This window comes from Tupaia chinensis, unplaced genomic scaffold (genome assembly GCF_000334495.1).
Source record: "Tupaia chinensis unplaced genomic scaffold, TupChi_1.0 Scaffold000154_1, whole genome shotgun sequence".
Taxonomy (NCBI): domain Eukaryota; kingdom Metazoa; phylum Chordata; class Mammalia; order Scandentia; family Tupaiidae; genus Tupaia; species Tupaia belangeri.
Window position 1 is genome coordinate 3140847 of NW_006159625.1, and position 23873 is coordinate 3164719.

General features: G+C 42.4%; 1 protein-coding gene across 1 annotated transcript in view; it reads right to left on the reverse strand.

Annotated features, from left to right (window-relative positions):
- Positions 1-6: 6 nt before the first annotated feature.
- Positions 7-23873, reverse strand: part of BAALC (BAALC binder of MAP3K1 and KLF4) — a gene marked incomplete at its 5' end in the record, with an annotated part of 90939 nt that continues 67072 nt past the window's right edge. The window contains 2 exons of the mRNA XM_006145588.1: positions 7-1856; positions 19695-19861. Coding sequence (XP_006145650.1) covers positions 1746-1856; positions 19695-19861 — 278 coding nt within the window. The remainder of the gene's footprint in view (positions 1857-19694; positions 19862-23873) is intronic.

Sequence of the window (23873 nt, forward strand, 5' to 3'; positions counted from 1 at the left end):
ATCAATGGGAACCTAAGAATCATAGGTTTTGCTTTTATTTTATTTTCAAAGATTTTCAGAACATAAAGTTTCCTAAAAGCCCTTTCTTAAGGAATCACGCAATAATAGAAGTTTAGGAGAACTGTGTTTTGTGAATAGTAAAGTCTTGTAGAGTGATTAGGAAAATACCGACTTTAAGACACAAACCTACCCTGAATGTAATTTCAGTGCAGAGCAATTCATAACACTGTATTTTAGGATGTAAGTCTGTCTTCTAGTTATTAAGTCACTGTTCGAGTCAGATATACAGTGGTTGACTGATCAGACTTCAAATCCCTCAACATCTGCATAGTACCTGTTGGCATATAGTCTTTAATGAATAAATATGCAGTCCTTCAGTGGGAAGATAGAAGGTGGGGAGGGAGGGAGGAAGGGAGGAGGGATGGAAGGACATCACCCATTGTGTTTGAGGGATAACACAGTTATCAGATAAGGACGTTGAGTATCTGGATTTAACTTACATGTCAGTTCTGGGTTATGTTACATAAACACACACCATCAGGCTGCCTATTTCTGCTAAACGTGGAGGTTATTGTATAGTTTGGTACAGTTTTAGTTCTGCCTTTCTCAATCTCAGGCATGTTAATAGTCCTTTAGAAATCATGCTATATTACTTTGGAGGAAAATACTTCCAACGAAATAAGTGTAAATACTAGAAAATTAGTCCCATCAAAACATCATTTTTCTGCGTCAGTCACCTAATTTCTCACACAGTGCACATCATTCTAACGTCGTCATGAATCCACATCAACCCAGATCCTGACTTTGCAGATACCGAAACAACGTAGCCCTGGGGCTGTGTACAGGAAGCCAAAAGGAAGCCATGTGTGCTGCCACATGTTCCCACGTTATCTCCCTCTTGTGAGCAGCAGTCAGTCTTTGATTAACAATTGCAAATGACCCAAATGGAGAGAGAAAACACTCGAGAAAGCTATGAAAAGCTTCAGTGTCTGGCTGAGCCCTGAGGGGCATCCTAGGTTGGATGCATTGGCCACAAGGACAGGACGTAATGGTTGGGAGGCTGATGCTGACACCAGCATAGGAGGATTTCCAGGCAAGTGAAAAATGGGCGTGACTGCAACACAGAGACCTCCAAAAGACCTGCCCTGGGCATTGGTGGAGTCAGTGCGGTGAAACTGTCATGCGGAGCTGAAAAAACAAGAATAACAAGGAGTTTTCCTGTTTCTCCATTTCTCATCTATCTGGGTTTAGAGTTGGGTGGCAGCCAGCTTTTAAGCGAATGTGGTAAAATTTTCCGATGATGTTATTTAAGAAGAAAGAAAAGAAGAAGCTTGCCTGGAACTGTACACTGCCGAGGCCACGAGAGTTTAGCACTGCCCTGTGATGCTTTCATCCAGGAAATTTACTTCTACTTTCCTCGGTTTCATTAACTGACCTGTGGCTTTAGCAAACCGCTTTTAACACCAGACCCTATTACAGGAGTTGCCGAGAGACAAATCAAACCACATGTTTACAGTTTATTAACTCTGAGAGTCCTGTGCTGGTACATTCATGTGCTAAGTAGGAGGCTAGAAGGTCCCCGCAACTCAGGCAGCTGTTCACCACCAGGTAAGACAGTCTCTCAAGGCACGTGGCAGTGTTCACATTCAGCAACAGCCGTTCACTTCTTCAAGGTTCCTTGGTGGGATCCAGGACCATGAAGGACACCAAAGAGGTCTTGGACACCCTCCTACTTGGACACCCTGCTAGTTGACGCAGTTCTTTGTGATTTTTCGAGTTCTGTCCATCTGTCGGATGCTGTCTGTAACGTTAATGGTGACTTCTTTAGCAGACATTCTCTTAGCATCTCTTTTAGTCTGTTAAAAAGTTTAAAACAGTGACTTGAGTTATAAGGAAATAGCCAAAGTTCCTCTCATTTGTATTAATCTCACACACAGACACACACACAGAGGCAGGAAGAATGACCCATAAGTGCACATACACATATGCTCCATTTCGAAGGTTTCTCTGTTGACTGTAATACCAGCCTAGTGCAGAGCCTGGGTAAGGTGTACTCAGTAAAACATTGACAAATGACAGGACTGGTAAATGGCTTAATGGTTACGTCGCTAGGTTCCTACATGGCTGACTGTGGTTTGAGTCCCAGACCCGGAGGCTTGAAACTCATGCCAGACATATGTGTGTGTATGCCCAAGATCCCGAAAGGAGAACGGAGGAGAAGGGATTGTGGCATGAACATCCCCCCTAGGGGCTGATTTCTCACTTTCTGTCTCTGTCTCTGTCTCTCCAGCGAGCACACAGCCCTATAGAAAAAATCTCTCCAAAAAATAAAAATTGTCAAATTAAAGAATGAATTAGCTCAGGTTCATCAAAGAGTAAGATCTGTGAAAGGTCCCTCAGTTGGCTTTAGTAGAGTGGGTATGGGTTTGAGCTGTGGAGTCAGTCAGACTTTATTTCAAATACTGCCTATAGAATTTCATTATGTGCAAGTTTTTTCCAACCTCTCTAACCCTTAATTTCCTCATCTGCACAATGGGGAATAATAATATTATCTACTTCCTAAGGTTATTGTAAGAATTAGATAAGATACTTAGCACAGTGCAAAAATAAACAAATAAATAAATAAAATTTAAAAATTAAAAAAAAAAACAAAGCAAAACAAAACAAAAAAAACCCCCACAGAAACAAAACCAGACTAGACTACCTTTAAATGAAGATAAACCAATGGTAAAAGTCCAGAATTAAAGCATTAATTGAACCGTAATTCTTTTTTTTTTTTTTTTTTTGAGAGATTTTCACTGTAGGGCGCGTGCGCTCGCCAGACAGACAGAGAGAGACATAGAGACAGAAAGCGAGAAATCACCCCCCAGGGGGGATGGTCACAATCCCTTCTCTTCCATTCTCCTCTTGGGATCTTGGGCACGCACGCACCCGCGCCCGGCGTGAGTTTTAAGCCACCGGGTCCGGGACACGAACCGCAGTCGACTACGTGGGAGTCCAGCGACATAGCCATTACGCTAACTGCTGGTTCCCATGAACCGTAATTCTTCAACTCTATGTACCCAGTCCTCTAGTCCCCACTTCCTCCAAAGAAAATGACTATAACTAGTGGGGCAGGAGGAGACAATTTTGCACCTATTGTACTCAATGATCATATACTTGGAGTGAGCATCGGTGGCCTTGGGAGTCATTTGTTTTGACCAGGGATAGACACATATACCTGCCACTGCCCAGTCCCCATTCCAGGAAGGACTTGCTCTCTAGTTGTAGAGAGTACAGTCAGCAAATAACCTCCAGTTGTCCCTTTGGGGTGGCCTTAGCTGCAAAGAAGCACTATTCTCAGAACATGTACTTACCAAGATGGCTCAATATGGGGGGTAAATACAGAGATATAAAGATCTAGCCACTTGAGCCCAAAACAGATCAGCTCAGACAAGCCATTTAGCTACAGAGCTCCCTATGGAAGGAGAGTCGGCTAAGGTTGTTGTTAGCCTGCTCTGTGGCTCAGTTTCCCTCTTAACCCATCCCTGCTTCCATTTCCCCCTGCCTTCCACAAGTATTGAACCCAAAGGCATTTCCTAATGAATATCCTATATTGTGGTATTTCCCAGTTTGCTTTCTAGAAGCATTAGTCAGCCTCAGATCCTTTGGGAATATCTCTCAGAGCGAGAGCATCTCATGTGGGGCAGAAGTCAGGTGTTGATAGATGCAAATTTTTCACACAACATAACCCTTGAACACAAGCCAACTACTTTATCTGCAATGCACCTAAGAAATAGTAAATTATTGCACCACTGGAGAAAAATAAATTGCTCTGTCATTTGAGTTTTCCAAAAGTTTGTGGAAAATAAGAATTATCAGAAAAAATGATGCATGGATTTCAATATTTTTCCCACCAAAATAAAGTCATACTAACTTGTTGTAACATGACAGAATGGGGTCTAGTTTGAGGCACTAACAAGGATAAGACATCAGTTTAAAAAAAGAGCCCTTACCAAAGTAACATTAATTTTGCTAAAATCAAAGCAAGCAAAAAACATCAATTTATGGGAAGCTTGAATGGAAGAATGTGAAATTATTTTTAAAATAATTATTTTATTTAATTTTATTTATTATTATTATTATTTAATTTGACCAGAGAGAGAGGGAAATTGAGAAAGTAAGCCACCAGATCCAGGACTTAAACTGCAGTTAGCTATGTGGGAGTTTGCCCCAATACCACGACACCTGCTGGTACCAGAATGTGCCATTATTGTCTTACCAAAAGTCTATAGGGGTAATGTCCCAAATACATCAGCAGTTTACAAATGGTTAACTCGTTTTAAGAAGGGACATGATGTTGAAGATGATGCCTGCAGCAGCAGACCATCCACATCAGTTTGTGAGGAAAAGATTAATCTTGTTTGTGCCCTAATTGAAGAGTATCAATGATTAATAGCAGAAACAAGAGCCAACACCATGGATATTTCAATTGGTTTAGTTTACACAATTTGGACTGAAAAGTTGAAGTTGAACAAACTTTCTGCTAAATGGATGTCAAAACTGTTGTGTCCGCATCAGCCACAGATAAGAGCAGACCTATCAATGGAAACTCTAAGCAAATACCATCAAGATCCTGAAGCATTTCTTCGAAGAACTGTAATGGGAGAAAGAGAGAGGGGATGCGACACTTGGCTCTAAAGGCATTTCTAAGCACTGTGTACCGAGAGGTGGAAGTGGTCCAGTCAAAGCAAAAGTGGACCAGTCAAGAGCAAAGGTCATAGCAACAGTTTGTTGGGATGCTCAAGGCATTTTGCTTGCTGACTTTCTCAGGGGCCAAAGAATGATATCTGCTTATTATGACAGTGTTTTGTTTGTTTTTAATTTGCCAGAGGGCATGTGCAGTGGCCAGAGAGAAACAGAGAAACAAAAAGAGGGAGAAGGCACCACCCAATGGGGCGTGGTCATGCCACAATCCCTTCTCTTCCATTACTCCATCCTGTTGAGACTTGGGACAAATGTACACATGTACCCAGAATGTTTTTTAAGATGCAGGGCCTGGGATTCAAACTGTGCAGTCAGCCATTTGTGATCCAGCTCCCTTAACCACTAGGCCACTGGGACAGATCTATGAGTGTGTTTTGAGAAAGTTAGTGAAGCTTTAGAAGAAAAATACCCAGGTAAACTTTATCAGAGTCTTTCTTCACCCCTACAATATTGCTTACCTTCCTCACCGAGAAAAAAATAATTCTATGAAAGTTTCTATGGGAAATCAATAGGAAACCATTTTATAGTCCCAATTTGGCTCCTTCTATTTCTTTTTGTTTTGTAATCTTAAAAAAAAAAAAACTTTAAAAGACACCATTTTTCTTTAGCTAATCATGTACAAAGACTGCACTGATATAGTTAAATTCCTAGGACCCTCTGTTCTTTCAGGATGGACTAAATGGCTTGTATCATCACTTACAGAAGTATCTTAAACTTGATGAAACTTTATGTGAAGAAATAACATTTGTATTTTTATTTTTATCATTAAAAAAAAAATTACCAGAGGGCACGTGTGCTTGCCAGAGAGAGGGAGAGAGAGAGGGAAAGTGAGAAAGCATTCCCATTGGGGGATGGGCATGCTGCAATTCCTTTTTCTCCATTTCCCCTTTTGGGATGTTGGGCATGCACACACAAGAACCCAATGAGTTTTTCAGTCAGCTATGTGGGATCTAGCTGCTCCAGCTACCATGCCATGGACTGGGCTCTATTTTAGTCTTTTAATTTCATTTTTATTTTTCACAAACTTTTTGAAATCTCCTTGAATGAATGAATGAATTTATTTATTTATGTATTTATTGGACAGGTTTTTGCTATAGGACACATGCGCTTGCCAGAAAGACAGTGAGAGACAGAGAGGCAGAAAGGGAGATATCACCCCCCAGGGGGGATGGCCACGCTGCAATCCCTTCTCCTCCGTTCTCCTCTCGGGATCTTGGGCACACACACACACACACGCCCGGCGTGAGTTTAAGCCACTGGGTCCAGGACTCAAATCATGGTCGACTACATGGGAGTCCAGTGACGTAGCCATTACACTAACTGCTGGTCCCATCTCCTTGAATTTATTAACAACTGATATGTAGGTTTCTAATATGTCACATAAATTCTGTGTCCCTATGGGGAGAGGCAATGTCTGTCTTCAGATTCCCTTTACTGGACTGGTGTACCCATTCCCCCAATTGCTGTGGGTGCTAGCTGCTAACTGCTCCCAGCAGCACCTTCTTTTGAAGATTTCCACAAAAATTCTTAAAACTTTATTCTCTTCACTGAAAAAGGAGAATTTTTTGAGTTTCTATGTGAAACTCTCACAAAATTATGATTGGGAGTCACCTTCCCCAGAAACGCCAAAGAAGTGCTGCCCTAATTCCTGGAGAGGACTCATCGCCCATGCCCTTTGGCCTCAAGGAGGTGCAGATCTACAGTGCCATGCATGTGCTGGTGCTCCCTATGGATCCGGGTGAGGCTAGACCACAGCCATTCTGGATAGTTCACATATCAGCTGAACTTGATCCTCTGCCAGTCCCACTTCTTCTACCACCTTACAGGTTTTACCTTAGAATACTTTTTCGATTACTTGCAAAAGAATCCTTGTGTCAGGCTCTTCAAGGGAACCTAACTAAAGATAATACTTTATGGGTGACCTGAAGGATGTTCAAAGATGATTTTGACTACATAATTTTAGCCTGGTCTCTTAGTTTCATGAGATAGGATTTAATTGTTTCTCTCTTTAGTTTCCCAGTGCCTAGCACAGTTCTAAGACATATAGACTCAATTAACTTTAGCTGAATGAAGGACTAAGCCCATTGCCTTTGTCAGTGTACCCTTACTTTAACAATTAACCATCGATACTGTTTAGAGTTTAGTCTTACACCTGGGTCTTCCAAGCCTGATATGATACAGAGACTTAGGGGTTTATTTTCCCCCAAATCAGAGAATTCGTACAGTCTCACAACCCTCGAACTAGACATATTCCTCCTGAAATATCCTTTAAAACTTCATAAGAGTAGTTATTTCATTGTCTCCCATGTTGGACTACCTCATGCCTGCTAATCTCACACACACACAGACCCAGACACACACACAAGCGTGCAAAACATTGTAAAGGAAAAGAAGGCAACGATTCTGTTTCCTAAGGAAAAGTGTGGCGATTATGAAGCCAATTCCATCTGACTTCCGTTGTGGGTGTTATTACCCAAAGCTTTGAGGACTGGGACATGGAATAGAGGCACAGAAGCCTTATCTGGAATGAACCAAACTGATGGCAGCATTTCACCCAAATCAGGGGGGAAGAAGGAGCTTTCCAGAATAGAAATGTAAACTTTTCAAACTACAGAAATGCTTTTCTTTAGAAAACATTATTGGCAATATCTCACAAAAAGTTATTAAAGATTATGTACGTAAAATATTCTGCTGTATTTCAGCCTGCATTTAGAAGCTTGAAAACCTATGTAAAGTTTCAGCAGGTGGCGTGGTGGTTAAGGCACTGGCGTTCTACATGGCTGACCGTGGTTTGAGTCCCAAACCTGGTGACTGCTTTCTCTCTCTCTCTCTCTATCTCCCTGGTGAGTACACATGCTTTTAGCATGCTTAAAAAAAAATAATGATAAATAAAATAAGCCTCAGTGAAAATTTATTAGTAGGATGATACTTAATTTCTAAGCCTATTTTTTTAAGGGAGATTTTTTTCTATAGGGCATGCACACTAGCTGGAGAGACAGAGAGAGACAGAGAGACAGAAAGCGAGAAATCACCCCCTAGGGGAGATGGCCACACCACAATCCCTTCTCCTCCATTTTCCTCTCAGGATCTTGGGCATGCATGCACTCACACCCGGTATGAATTTGAAGTCACTGTGTCTGTGACTTGAACTTCAGTCAACTACATGGGAGTCCAGAGATGTAACCATTGCACTATCTGCTGGTCCCTAATTTCTAAGCCTATGTAAGAAAAAGTTTAGAGGCTACCAAACAGTCATTTCTAGAACAGCCACAGAATATATACAGTTGTAATCCCAATTACAATGGGGCAATTTCTTAAACCTATATGTTACAAGCCTGCTCAATGGAAATTTTCAGAGCACAAGCTTTGGGGGACATATACACGTAGATTTGGTGCAAGATTTGGCCATCAGTTAACCGTAATGAGACATGATGGTTTAACCTCTGAGTCTCAGTCTCCTTACCTGAAAGACAGGGAAATCACGTCTACCTCTTGAAAGAATTAAGTATGTCACAATATTGGTAAGGTGACCAACTTCTCCTAGTTTGCCCAGTACTGCTCTGTTTTAAAATTCAAAGTCCCACATTCCAGAAACATCCTCAGGCCTTGGCAAACCGGGTGGTTAGTCATCCCAATTATAGCTACTCACATTAATTTAATTTGCAAAAAGATGAGGTCAATCAAACATACCAAGCTAAAATTGGAAAGCTTACTCTTCTGAAACGATGATGATGATGATGATGATGACTACTGTAATACTCCTATATAACCAGAACTGTAATACCTCTGAAAGACATGCTTTTGGTTAAGGGCAAACAACCATTGTGTATTCCATAGAGGAGCACAGAAGGTTCTAAGCCATAAACAAATCCACTTTAAAATAATTATACCGTATTACATTTTGCAAATTAAACAAGGAGCGCCACAGTGCATTTTCTCGGAAACCTTTTATGTAATAGAAGCTTTCACATCATAAGAAAAGTGCCCACCCCTTTTAAAGTTGTGAGGATATTCAGGAGGTTGGTAGTTTTTGCAATCTCGTTGCAACTTGGAAACCTTAGAACCGAAGCTGAGATGAGAAGGGCAAACAATGAGAAAGAGGGCCAGACAATGGTACGTGAGTAATGCGATGCTCTGCAGTGCTGCACCCCCACTGGGAAAGGTCCTATGTTTGCATCCTGGGGCCTTCCTGTACATTCCAGGTGCCCGCGCCTGTGATCCGGACTGGAAGAGGCTAGTTGGGGGGAATTGCAAAGTGAAAGACCCTGAGGGGGACTTGTCTATCTCTCAGTCTCTCTCTGTCTCTCTCTGTCTGGAAGAAATAAACTTTTAAAAAGAGATAGAAAAAAAATGAAAAAGAAAACTATAATGCTAGATATTTTCTCCAGCAGATCTGAGGAGAAAATTGCTTTGTCTTTCTATAAGAAAAGAGCTATGGGGGCCATCAGGTGGCGTGGTAGTTAAGGCGCTGGGCTCCGACATGGCTGATCATGGTTCAATTCCTGGACCTAGCAGCTTGAGAATCACACTGGGCACATGTGTGTATGTGCCCTAAATCTCAAAAGGAAAATGGAGGAGAAGGGATTGCAGTATGGTTGTCACCCTGGGAGACGATTTCTCACTTTCCCTCTCTCTGTCTCTGTCTCCCTCTCTTTGGTGAGCACATGTGCCCTATGGCGAAAACCTAAAAAAGAAAAAAGAAAAGAGAAGGAATAGTTACAGCATTTTGTCTCACAGGGCCTATGACACTTTATACATTGTAGATACTTTCCACTTTGATATCATTTTCAGCCAGTCAAACCTTTTAATTTAATATCTTACCTCCTTTTATAAAAAAAAGAGAGATTTTTTTTCCTATAGGACACGTGTGCTCACAAGATAGACAGAGAGACAGAAAGCAAGAAATCACCCTCCAGGGGGATGGCCATGCTGCAATCCCTTCTCCTCCACTCTACTCTTGGATCTTGGACATGGCATGAGGTTTAAGCCACCAGGGCCCAGGACTCAAACCATGGTCAACTATGTGGGAGTCCAGCGACATAACCACTACACCATCTGCTGATCCCTCTACCTCCTTTTTTTAATGACAGGAAAAGAAAATATGTCCTTATTGCAATTACTGGCTTAAAAAAAAATCATATGGTTCTCAGTTTGATGAGAAGAGGAGCCTATTTGACATCTTTTTCTTATGCAGCTGTCTTTTAATTCAGTCCTCCCTCCACTTCTAATATTCTTGTTGTGTGAGATTTATCACAGCTGACTCTTATTAATGGGCCACCTCTTGTTTTCTCACCTAGTTTTACAGGTTTTTTATTCTTCCCTTAACTCATGTTAATTTCTGCAGGTTTAGTATCCTGTGAATCATAGATTTTAGTCCTCTTGATACTGCCTCTTTAATTAAAAGGAATTTATTGGCTACCATTTCCCAAGAGTAACTAAACTGATTATGACAACTTGGCAGTCTCCAATCCAGACAGACTTGTTTCTCTCGGGGTTCAGAAGTCAATGATCCAGCTTGTTCCCTGTGGAGATGGGGAACAGCCTGGCTGCTCTGTGAAACCTGGTCTCAAGACTGCAGCTAAATTTGCTCAGCCTTTTCTCACTCTCCCCCAAAATGGAAGCAGAGATGTTCTCACCTTCACCTTAACAAAAATAAATTTTTTAATTGCCAAAGTGTTTGTGTGCATACCAGAGAGAGAAAAAAAGAGAGAACATCCCCTAATGGGGTGTAGTCACACTGTAATCTTTTTTTCCTCCATTTCTTCATCCCATCAGAATTTAGGGCACACACGCACATGCATACACACATGCCCAGCATGTTTTTCTAGCTACCAGGGCTGGGATTTAACTGGATTCAGGCTCCTCCTGCACAGGACCTAACCACTGTATTATGGGATCAACCTGCTTATTTATTTATTTATTTATTTTTTAGTTTAGTTTATTTCCTTCTTAACAGACATGGGGATACTTCAAGCACCCTGCCACTCCCTGATCCTCCCCCCAGCTTCCTATCCCGCCAACACCACAGGTGTGTTCTCATGTGTTCAAGTTGACCTGGGATCCAAACCCAGGCCTCCCATGTGGCTTCAGTATTGCACAGTGGTGCCCTACCATCTGCACCATCGTGGCTGGGCATTAGCTTCTCTTTGATCCACAAATACGTCTATACCTAACTTAGGATTGTATAAACCTTCTCACAGTTTTTTGTAGACAGCAAATGAAAGCAAGGCTTACTGAGATTATATCTATCAGACCAACTTTCCTGTAAAACTAGTATTTTTTTAATTATGAAAGCAATACATAATTATGGTAAAAGAAATTTTAAAAGCAGAGAAGGGCATAGTGAAAAGTAATACTTGCTCCCCCACTCTGGCCCTTACTTTGCCAGAGATAATCGTAACTAGTAAGTTCTTTTTTTTTCTTTTCTTTTTTTTTTTTTTGGCGGGGGAGAGGTTTTTGCTATAGGGCGCGTGCACTCTATAGAAACACAGAGAGACACAGAGAGACAGAAAGCAAGAAATCACCCCCCGGGGGGATGGCCATGCTTTAATCCCTTCTCCTCCTTTCTCCTCTCAGGATCTTGGGCACGCACACGGCACCCGGCATGAGTTTAAGCCACTGGGTTTGGGACTTGAACCATGGTCAACTACATGGGAGTCCAGCAACATAGCCATTATGCTAACTGCTGGTCCACTAATAATTTCTTATGGAACATCACACAGATTTTTATAAGCATCTATACACCATTATTCTCTCTGTATATAGTTTGTACTTCCTTCCTGGCCTTTAACCATGGTTTGAATTGTACATTTATTTGTTTGTTTGCCTGCTTATTTTCAATTTTCTTTTCAGATTATAAACTTCAAGAACATAGGGAACCAATCTGTTTTGTTCCCTAGCCCCAAAACCAAACTTGGTGCCTGTCACGTAATAGCACCCGATAAATAATTTGATGAAGGGGGCCAGCAGGTGGCATGGTTGTTAAGGTGCTGGACTCCCACATGGCCGACTGTGGTTTGAGTCTTAGACTTATTGCTTCCTCACTTTCCCTCTCTCTGTGTCTCTCTCTCTAGTCAAATGAAAATAATAATAATAATAATAAATTAAATAATTCTTTAAAAATAATAATTTGATGAAGATCACATAGGTGAAGATAAATCTTCAGAGAGAAAGAAAAGGAGAAAAAACATCCCTGGGAATAGAACCCGTTTACATTGCCCTAACTAAATGTCCTAGAACTTTCCTACAGGATTTCAGTTATGTTCAAAATTGATTGTTCCTTACACCATCCCTGAGAGACAGGTGGGAACATTTCTACATTCACTTACCCAAGGAGGCAGCAAAATCACTCATTCTAATGCAACTGCCCAAGGCCAATGTCAATATTAATCGTGAGTCAAGCTGAAGATGGTGGCCCCAGGTCCTACATAAGCCTCCCACAGCTCTGCTGAAGCTCACTATAAATTCTCCACCATGGTATTCCAGGTAATGGAAAGGGAGAATATGAGATTTAGAGGCAGGTAGACCTGGGTTCGAGTTCTAACACAGCCAAATCATTACTCCCTGTGGCATGTTGGCCAAATACTTAGCCCTGAGCCTCTATTTCCCCAGGGGGAGAATGATGCTGCTTTACCTTTTAGAGTTGAGAGAGTTAGGGATGATGTCACATATAGTGTGTCTGGCACATAGTAGGCACTTTAAAAATGTTAGAGTCCTCCTTGTCTCCTTACTAAAATATCAAAGTCCAGAGCCTTGTCAACTGTGACTTAAAACATTTGAATTTTTTTTTTAAAGAGAAATCTTTGCTATAATGTGTGTGTGCTCACGGGAAAGAGAGAGAGATACCCCCCCCCCCCAGAGGAATAACCATGCTGCAATCCCTTCTCTTCCATTCTCCTTTCAAGATTTTGGGCACACACATGAATTTCAAGCCCTGGGTCCAGGACTTGAACTATGGTTGGCCACGTGGGAATCCAGTGCCTTAACCACTAAGCCACCTGTTGGCCCCAACATTTGACTTCTTTTTAGTCAAGTCTCATTAAAGGGAGACACACAATAACACATCTCTAGTTCTCAAATTCCATGAATTTATTTGCCTCTACTTCATAAATTTTTATGGCATCAATAGGAAGTCTGTTAGGAGACAATTGATCTTATCCATTGCACTGAGAGCCAACTGCTGGCCTCAGAATGTAGGGACCAGACCAGGCCTCAGGCAAAACTCTCAAGCATTCTCCAAGGCTAGAGCAAATCCTGGCCAAACCATAGAGCCCCATGCCCAGTTCTCACTTAAATACACTCAACCTAGGGGTTTTAATCAAGTGTCAAAAGAAGTTGTTGCTTTTCAGCTTGAACCTTAGAAGATCAAAGGCAGCAGAATCTGCTTCAGAAGAGCAAATGGGCTCCCACAGAACAGTCACCATATCCAGGTGCTGGGCTGGGATGGGTGGAGCTGAAGCTGTGGGAAACCTCTTCTAATCTTGGTGAAGTACTAGGCCTTCTCATGCAACAGCATGTAGTTACTGAGTACCTGTTAGGTACATAGCCCTGAGGTAGGCTCAGACAGCAAGGAAGAATACAAAGAAGGAGGAAGCACCTGCCCTGAGAGCCTTCTAACCAATCTAGTTTATTGCAGACCCTTGGATGAATGGTGAGCCTTTCAAGCCTTCACAGAAGCAGCTCCCAATATATAAGTGCACAACCCTGTCGTGCTCAGGTTCTGTCTTTATCCCAGGCTTGAGCTAGTGAGTGCACCAAAGTACCCTTCAAAAAGATTTCTCTTTGGTTTCCCCAATGATTTCTTTTGATCTCATCATCCTTTAAAAAAAAAAAAAAGAATTATTTTAAAAAAAAAAGAATTATTTTATTTTATTTATTATAATAATTATTATTATTTTAATTTGACCAGAGAGAGAAAGAAAGCAAGCCACCAGGTCCGGAACTTGAACCATGGTTGGCCATGTGGGAGTCCAGCACCTTAACCACCATGCCACCTACTGGCCCTTCATCATCCTTTTAATGTCTTGTTTATATTTTTCTAGAAAATATTTATATTTCCCTCCCAAACTCTTCCCTGATATGTCTCATAGACTGTTGTCAGGAAAAATTCTGGGCTGGTCATTTCCTCCTTCCCTGATCAGGTCTCCCATGTCTGTGGGGCTTCACTATCTTTTCTAGATTGGGCCAAACCTTGACAATGATGGTTGGCCAGATGCTGGGTAGGGGGTTGGGGAGAGGCAAAAGAAGGAAGTTCCTTAGCTGAGAATCAGTCCAGGCATAGGCTAATTCCTTTAGCACGGTCCGCTCACTTTGCCAAGGATAATAAAGCAACTTGAAAATAGGCTGCTTCTGAAGACATGAAGGCTCACTGGGAGGCAGTCACACACCCAGCTTTGTCTGCCTAGAACTAAACCCACATATTGATTTCTAAATAAACTGAGTACTTGAGAAGGTGGTTCTGGGCTGGGTAGTAGCAGTTCTAAGTTCAGAAAATGGCACATTCAGGTTAGAGTAAATGTTTAGTGGCAACCCGGAGTTCCTGAGCAACTAATTAGCAGGATCAGACAAGCAACAACAGACCTTCTTCTCTGCTGTGTGTGGAGCTCTGGCAGAGAGCTAGGTGAAGGAAACCAAGCCATTGATTTATCAGTTGATAAAATCCTGAATGATTGAAGGAATCAAGGTGCAATAGAGAAAGAGAGAAAGCTCCCCACTGAGACAGTCAGTTCCAATATGTGCAGATCATTTTTGCCCGTTAGCACCTGTTAACATCAGGTTTAAGGCAGGGAACTAGAAAACAGAAGAAAGGATTTATCTGATTGGACACGAAGTGGGGAAGGGCTCAGAACATGAGACGCAGTTGCTCACCACCATTAGCGACATCACCCTGTAGAAAGTGGTTTGGTATCTCTGTTAGAGTAGTTGCTACCCTCTACCAGTGACCTATTTCCTTCATAGCTCCATTCCAAGTCTATAAATGCTTTGTTTATTTTTTCTGTGTTCTCTGACTCTCCACCCTCATCCCCATTAAGACTGGCAGCTGCTCAGAGCCAAAGCCATATTTGCCTTTTGCACACCTGGATCCTTGGCAGATGAACAGTGTCTGGCACCTAGCCAGTGCCCAGTGAGCATTTGCTGAAGCATCTAAGAATGGCTGTAGAACTGATGGGGAACTTTTCCAGCTCTAGCAAGGATTGCCTTCAACACACAAAGTCGTTGTGTAAACAGAAGAGGAAACTATAGTAGGCATGGGTGAGGATGCGTGCTTCATGAGAGGGGTCTTCTGGAGAAGGAGAGGTTTGTTTTTTGTTTTTTGTTTTTTTTTTTTTAAAAAAAAAGAAAAAGAAAACTGCTGAAGAACCATCAGCTTGGTGACCTGGCAGTGAACAGGGGAACCCTGTGAAATGCTAATAGGTCATCTGAGAGGTACAAAGGAAGACCAGAAGCAAGTGGTTACTGACTGGGTCAGATCCTGAAAAATGCGCAAAGCTTTGGCCCCAAATATGAGACAAGCTATGGAGAGATAGTGTGTCAAAGGCCCAGGAGGGAATAAGAAGAAAACGATTTTCTTTGGGCAGAGCCAGTCTGAGGCTTGGTAAGAGAAAGCTCTGTTGACTAAAACTCCAATCAGAGGTAAATTTTCCTTGTAAACTGACACTTTAGCAAACCTGGGATCAGCTCCGTGGTGCAGCAGCAATGTGCTACTCAGGAGAAATCAGGGGCTAGCAGGTGGTGTAGTGGTTAAGGCACTGGATTCTTACATGGCCAACTGCAATTTGAGTCTGGACCTGGCAGCTTGCACTCACTCTCTCTCTTTCTCTCTCTCTCTCTCTCTCTCTCTCTCTCTCTCGTCACTTTGGTGAGCGTGCGTGTCCTGTGGCAACTTAAAATAATAAGGCACCAGCAGGTGGTGTGGTGGTTGGGGCTCTGGACTTGTGCATGGTCCACCACAGTTCCAGTCCTGGACCTGTTTGCTTGCATTCTCACTTTTCCCCTCTCTCTATTCCCATTTTCCTCTCTCTCTCTCTCTCTCTCTGTGTGTGTGTGTGTGTGTGTGTGTGTGTGTGTCTGGCAAACACATGTGTCCTATGTCAAATTTTAAAAATAATAATAAAATTAAATAATTATTTTGGAAAATAATTAATTAAAAATAAATAATTTTTTTAAAAAGAGAGCGAGCGAGAAATTGGATTGCATCTGGGAACCACTGTTTAAATCCCCAGCTAGGTCAGTGCAGGCACCCAGGATCCAATGAGCTAGAGGACTGGAGGAAGGGGTTGTGGCATGACCAGACCCTGAGGAGAGTCCTCTTCTCTCTCTGTCTTTCTCTCTTTCTTGCTCTCTCTGTCTCACATGCACATGCTCTATCATGAATTAGAAAAACAGAAAGAAGAAGAAAACCTTTGCCTTGGGCTTTGAGGGACCCGGATGTCTAGTGTCTGGTGAGATCATGGGATGTGAAGATCACTGATGAACTTCAGCAATTATCTCAATGCTTAAAACTAAAGTTATTGGGCCAGCCATGGCAGTACAGTGGAAACACAATGCTCCGTGATGCTGAAGACATATGGGAAGATCCTGGGTTTGCATCCCATGGTCTCTCTATGTGCGCTGAGTGTGTGGGTATGCCCATGATGCTGGCTGGCTGAGCCTGGAGGTCATGATAGCAGAGTGAAAACCCTGTTGGAGGTCATGCTCTTTCTCTTTCTCTCTCAATAAGTCAAAAAAAAATGCTGAGGTTATTGGGAACCAGCAGTTAGTGTAATGGTATGTCGCTGGACTCCCACATAGTTGACCGCGGTTCGCGTCCCGGACCCGGTGGCTTAAAACTTAAAACTCACGCCGGGCGCGTGTGTGTGTGTGTGTACCCAAGATCCCGAGAGGAGAATGGAGGAGAAGGGATTGCGGCGTGACCATCCCCCCTGGGGGGTGATTTCTCGCTTTCTGTCTCTATGTCTCTGTCTGGTGAGTGCACACGCCCTATAGTGAAAACCTCTCCAAAAAAAGAAAAAAAATGCTGAGGTTATCTGCTCTCTGATCTTATTTTGGTAATAGTTACAACACAGCCATTGTTCGTTGAATTGTGGAAACAAAAGCTGTATGGACTGCTTATTGGTGTGTGTCACTTGCCCCACTAGAACTGTGTTGGGCAGGTATATGTGAGGTGTATGTGGTCTACACCCCCTTGGAACAGTGTCTCTGCTGCTGGAACCCCCTAGAGGCTAGCTCTGCTGACCCCATTTGAACTGCCACACAAGTTCCCAGAATGTGTGTGTTTATATGTGGTGTGGGGAGTGCCTCCCTTTGCTATCTCTCAACTGGAGACAATATCAAGATTTTAGAATTATTGTGAGGATTAAGTGAGATAATATAACAAAGGGCTTAGCACCCTATGTGCGTGTGTCCTAGAACACACAAAAATAAATAGCTGCTATCGTAAGTGTAAGTTAAACAGACAGTGTACTACTTTAAAATTTTTATATTCCATAACTAGAACTTACCCACTGCAAGTAAGGCAGCAAGTGCTATAACCACTTTGGAAAACTATTTTGTAGTATCTATTAAAGTGAAAGATGTTCCTATACTATGACTCAGCAATTCTGCTCCTAGGTATATATCCAAAAGAAGTAAATGGCCACCAAAGGGCATGTATAATACTACTAACAGCTGTTTTAGTCATAATAGCACAAAACTAAAAACAACCCAAATGTTCATTAAGCAAAATGGCTAAATCATGGTGTATTAATAATGAAATATGCGTAATGGTGAAGATGAGAGAATTCTATCAATTCACAATAATATGGATGGTTTTCACAAGGATGATGTTGAGTGAAAGAAGCCAGATGCAAAAGAGCACACACTGCATGATCCCGTTTATTTAAAAAAATCTCAAAAATAAACCAAACCTATCTATAATGCTACAAGTCAGAAGAGTGGTGGTTATAGTGTGGGGAATGGATGGTGGCTGGGAAGAGCCATATGGGGGACTTCTGGGGTAATGACAATGCTCTCTCTTCATCTAGATGATAGTTATATAAAACCATTTAATTTATGGCTTTGCACTTTTTTTGTATGTATGTTACATGTGGTAGGTTACTTCATTGACCCGAATTCTTTGTTCTCTGTTTCATACACCTTCCTACCTTGTCAATGTTGGACTTGCCCATTTGACTTGCTTTGGCCAAGAGGACCTAAGTAGGTATGACATGGATGAGAGACAGGAAGTGTGTTCAAGCAGCTTGACTTTGGCCACTTGGCCTTTGTCCAGACTTGTGACCAAAAAATACCTTAGAGAGCTACTGCTCTCTTGGCCTGATTCCCAGAATGCACATGGAACAGACTGAAGCACACCTAGATCCTAGAGCCTAAAGTAAGGTTTAGCCCATTTAAGTTGCAGCTAAATGTGATGGGGAAAGAAAAATGGTTGTGTTAAGCCACTAAATGTTGATGTATTTTGTTATGCAGCATTACTGAGTCAATAGCTATTATTATTATTCCAGAAAAAGTATTTTAAGATCTTATGCTTCACCTTTATAATAGTTATATTTTTCTTTTCCGCAAAGAGAGTGTGTGTGCTTACAAGAGAGAAAGAGAGAGAGAGAAAGAGAAAGTATAATAGCACCCTCTATGGGGGATGGTGTTGTAATCCCTTCTGCATCTCTTCCTCCTTTTAGGATTTTGAGCACATATGTATATGTGCCCAGCATGTTTTTCAAGCCTCTAGGTTGGGGACACGAACCATGCATTTGGTCATGTGGGATCCCGCCACCTTAACCACCATGCCCCCTGCTGGCCCAATAGTCACATTTTTAATTTAAAGTTACCAGCACCCATCTTCAGCACTTATAAGGCCTTGTTCATATTACACAAAATCAAATAAACCTTAATTTTCTTGTCTATAAAATAAGGATGATGGGGACTTCACAATATTCTTGGGAAAGTTTACTGAGCCAGTAGATCTAAAAGCACCCTGTAAACTGCAAAACTTAATTTGCAAGTGATGAATGAGGAGGGAGCCACTGAGTAGGAGAAGGGAGAGACTCCAGACCACAAGCCTGGCTCTCTTGTACCCATGAAAAGAGCTTCTTCCCAACAAAAGCTCTGGGAGAAAAGAATCAGAGGGTTCAGATGGAGGCACGGTATTAAAGCGCAATGCTCAGAGAGGCTGATCCACAAGTGTGGGTGCCAGGCTTGTTTCCAGAGACCTCCCTGAGTATGCTCAGTGCATTACCGCCATGATCCAGGGGCTGGCTGAGGCTGGGATGGATCCTGGTGTCAAGACCCTGTTAGGAGTGTCGTCTCTCTGGCTCTCTCTCTCTGTCTTTATTGTTCATGGAGAAAATAAATGAATTAAGTAAATGCATTATAAAAGGCTCAACAGTGTGCTGGCCAGGTCCAGGGACACTGCAGCAATGCCTCCTCTCCAACAGCTGGGGATGCTAAGGTTACTATCACCACAGTCCAGTTCAGAGGCCATTCTTGGGACCATTTCACTGCCCACCTGGTTGGAGGGTCTCAGAAAAAATACAGGCTTCCTTCCTACCACACTAGTCTTCTTACTCCTTCCTCTGCCTGCTCCTCTCCTTCCTGACCCCTGAGACTGGCCAGCTGCCTGGCCTAAGACTGGCTTCTCTAACTGATAGAGTCCTCACTGTCACGGTGGTGAGAGCTACCACAGGAAAGGAGATCCTTGGACAAAGCTACATACTTTCTTTAGAGTGCAAGTATCGAGTACCCATTTCCACTAATTCAACAGAAAACAGCAGCCCGCAAGGCAGAGGCTGGGGTGGGGTTCACAGCAATCCTTACATGGGTGGGGTGGAGGATTTCTATTGCTGAGGTGAACAATCACTGCTCATTCTTTGCACACAGCCTCCATGTGGCCCTCCCTGAAGCAATCTCTGCCCCCATTCTCCAGTTCCAAGTTGATTCTGTAGCTGTGACCTTACCTCAGTATTCCGAAGGCCATTCTGTTTCTGGGTCAGAGGACCTGAGCTGAGGCTCTGGGGATTAGGGCACTGGGTCCCACAACTCGTCTTCTTCTCTGGGTTGGATGTTCCACTTTGGGCTGCAGATCGGGGCACGCCATTGGCGGACAATCCATCTTCCAGTGCACCTGTGGGAGTTAAGCAGAGGATACCAGAAGCTTCCACGTGACAGTTATTGCAAACAATTTCAGACTTGTGGAGAAAAAAAAGAGTCAAAAATAAAAAAAAAAATCACTAGAATACCCCCTCCGCCCATACAGAGCTACCCTGTTCTATAAGAACATGTGTGGTTTTTTATAATAATTTGATTTTTAAATTTATTCACTTATTTGTTTTAATTTGACCAGAGAGAGAGAGAGAGGAGGGGGGAGAGAAAGTGAGAAAGCAAGCCTCCAGGTCCGGGACTTGAACTGTGGTCGGCCATGTGGGAGTGTCCAGCACCTTAACCACCATGCCACCTGCTGGTCCCCTAAAAATGAGATTTTTAAAAAATTTCAACCTGAAATCTTCACTTAAAAGGCATTGATGCTGTTTTTCCCATATGATTAAATACTCTGCCATATTATTTTCCACATGTCTGCCATCGTATGGATGTATCACCATTTCTGAAAAACTTGCTCCCTTTAATTAGGTATTTATTTTCATTATTTCATAATAAATGTTGCTGTGATGAAACTCCTTGTAACAAAAACTTTATTTTTAATTACTTCCTTGTTATAAATTCTTAGAAGTAAGAGTACTGGCTCAAAAGTTATACAGAGATGTTTGCATAATTCCATCTCAAAATAATGGACTAAGCATATGTGCCTCCCATAACAAATGCCAAGAAATGATAGAAGTAGTTTAAATAAATAGCCTCCCTAAAAATAAGAAGGATTACACCAAGGAATTCATGAAGGACAAACAGAGAAAAGGTGGCTTGGACGCATTCAAGACAGCACCAAGTAGGATTCCAGGAGACAGAGGCTCTGCAACAGACACAGGGAGGCCAGGGGCACCCAGGTAGGTCAGCGATCCTGCTCCTCCACCAGCTGAGACCAGGCAGCACTGGTAGAGGAGTCTGTGAGGGGACTGACTCAGAGAGAAGACCAATGCTCTTAGGGACCAGTGATATTTGAGAGAAAGGAAACCCAGGCCAAGAAGACTGGCTTTCCCAAAGCAGTGCCAAGAGTTATAGTTTCCATTCCTGCCCTCCAAGTGGGCTTCTCAAATACATGCAGCTGATAGTCTAGCGGGAAATTGCAGTTGTAAAAATAAGTACAAAAACATAGGCTGGCCCCATAGCCTAATGGTGAAGGGAGCCAGATCTCAGTTTGAATTCTGACCTAGGTGGCTTAAAAAACACTCTGGGCACATGTGAGTGTACATGTGTGCCCGGAATCCTGGCAGGATGGAGATAGGGAGGAGAAGAGATTGTGGCATGACTATTCCCCCATTGGAAGGTGCTTTCTCCTCTGTCTTTCTGTCTCTCTCTATAGTGAGTGCATGTGCCCTCTGACAATTATAAAAAAAGGTCCGAAAACATGAATAAGCAAACATTTGGGGCAGGTCAATATCATGAAAGATGGACAGCAAACTACAGCAGAGACCTTAAAGGAATGCAGTGTGCAGAGTAAGTGTAGTCTACTCAGAAAAATGAAGGAAGATGATATAACTATAACATGAGGACAGGGTGGCCCAAACAGATTAAATTAGAGATATGTGAAATCATCATCTTAAATGAGGAAAGGAAAAAACCTCAATAGGGAAACTGAATAGCAGGATAAACATAGCTGCAGAACGATGTAATGGGCTAGATGGCAAAGCCACAAATTCTTCTGGAAAAACACAAAGGGGAGAGTGAGGTATGAAAAACATGCCAGGAAACACAGGCTAGAATTCCAGAAGTTACTACCTTAATCGAATAGGAGTTTTAGAAAGAGCAGATTTAGAAGACTGAGAGGACGCAATATACACAGCAATAATGCATAAGGATTTCTTAGAAGTGAAGAAAGATAAGAAAACTCAATTTGAAGTAGCCTACTGTGTACTTGGCAGTTCCTAACAAGAGAAAGCTAACCTAGACAGGGCTTACTGGCCTTTCAGAACATCAGTGACAACAAAAGAGGTTCAGAAAAGTCAAGAATGAGAATGACACCAGCTTTTCATCAGCAATCCTCATATGTAAGAAGACTAAGGAACAATGTCTTCAGGATTTCAAAGATGATACACGGTCCTAAGTCTTTTCCAATGTATTTCCAAAATTATCCCCTTAAATCTTTTTCCCTGTTGCCCTCTGCCAACAGTATAGGAAATAGCAAACCTTCACAAATACTGAAACTTTTCTTTTTTGTTTTTCATCTTTGCCAATTTAAGAAGCAAAATAAAGTATCCCATTGCTTGGATTTATGCTTCTTAATTTAAATTTACTAGAGATATTATGCTCTTTAGATGCCTATTGGCTAATTGTAAAGGTTTGTTCAAATTGTCAAGTCTTTTGTCTATCTTTCCTTTGGGGTATTTGCCTGGGCTTGCTTTTAATCAAACTTCAAGAAAACAAATGAAATTCTTTCCCTGGGTTAAGCAACGACTTGTCATGCAGATGCAGCCAGAGCACAGGGTGGTATGCTAAGGGCAGGAGAGGTGATGGGCTGAGTGAACACAGGCCAAGGCAGAGACTCGGCTTACCTAAGCCTGAGGCAGAACTGCCTTCAGCCTTTGGGGCTACTGAGTGGGATTCAAGGCTAGCAATACTGTCATGGCTGTTTACCATGACGTGCCATACAAATACTGCTATTCTCTGAGTGTGTCATGACTCAGAATCTAGGTTAAAGGTGATTAGAGGCCCCTTCAAGCCATCTGCTAAATGCACCATGGTGCTGCCAACCCGGGTGGGGATGGCCAACACTTTGTCCTATCCTGAGACACTTCAAGATGCATTCCGAACCCTCTAAGTCCATGGCCAGGCCTGGAGGACAGGAAACACAGTCTCTTCTCTCCATCCCCAACACAGTCCAAGGTGGCAAGGGAGGCCCAAGGCACTGGGCCATGAGCAGGTAACAGAGAACACAACCCGGGGAGACACAAAGGCAGTAGCCAATGGGACATGAGCCAGAGCAATAACCCCCCATCACACGTTCCATTGACCTACTGGATTTACTTACAAAATACACATTTAAAGATGAAGTTCTCAAGAATGCCAAGATGGTACCTGCAGAGCATTCGATCCTAAGTACAGGGCCCTTTATGACACCAGTCCCTCCTTTCCCCAGTATCTTTACTGACCCTCAGGGCTTCAAGACACAGTTTGAAAGTCTGTCTTTTGGCCCATGGTTGCTCATTAGTGGCTAAACAAAAATGAGAACTCTTAACCTCCTAATCTAGGGACTTTCTCACCTGTTAAATGGGAATAACAACTACTATTTCATAGGACTATTGCAAGAATTAAATGAGATATAAATAGAGAAGTTCTAACAGCCTCATACTTCACACTCACTCATGGCCTAACACTAGCCACTTTGTCTCCTCCCATGGTCCTCTCCATTAACCACATTAGGTACATTCTTCACTGAGGAGCTACTCAGACAGCTAAGACCTAAACCACTGTCCAGATAATTAAGCAGAGGAGCTCTGATGACAGCAAAGCTATAGGCCCAGCTTGGGAATTGGCATTACCAAACAGTGAGTAGGGGTCATGGGCTCAGTATGATCAGAAGGTAACCCCCAAGGGCTCAGGCATGGGTCACTTACTTCTGCCTGCAACAAACCAAGTGTTTTTGCTGCAAAGATTAAATTGAATGTGTATTTTCTAGTTCCAAAAAGTAGTCTCAATCTAAAACTAGTAAAATACAGAAAAGCACAAAGGAAAAATTATGTTTACCTCCTTACCCAAACATATGCCTTATATGGAAGATTACTATATATCATCCCAAAATACGCTACTTTGGCATACAGAAAAACCAGATTGAGAAGAACCAGATAGGAAAAAGGCTCTCTCTCTGCCCCATTTACCTAAAAGTAGGACATAAATTTATAAAGGTGTCCCTCCTCCCCCTCTATCAGGAAGGACAAAGGTTGATCACTGAAGACAACTTCAGACCCTTATCAAATTGAAGATGGCAGCAGAGGAGCAAGCTTCACTAACTAGCCTTTATATATATA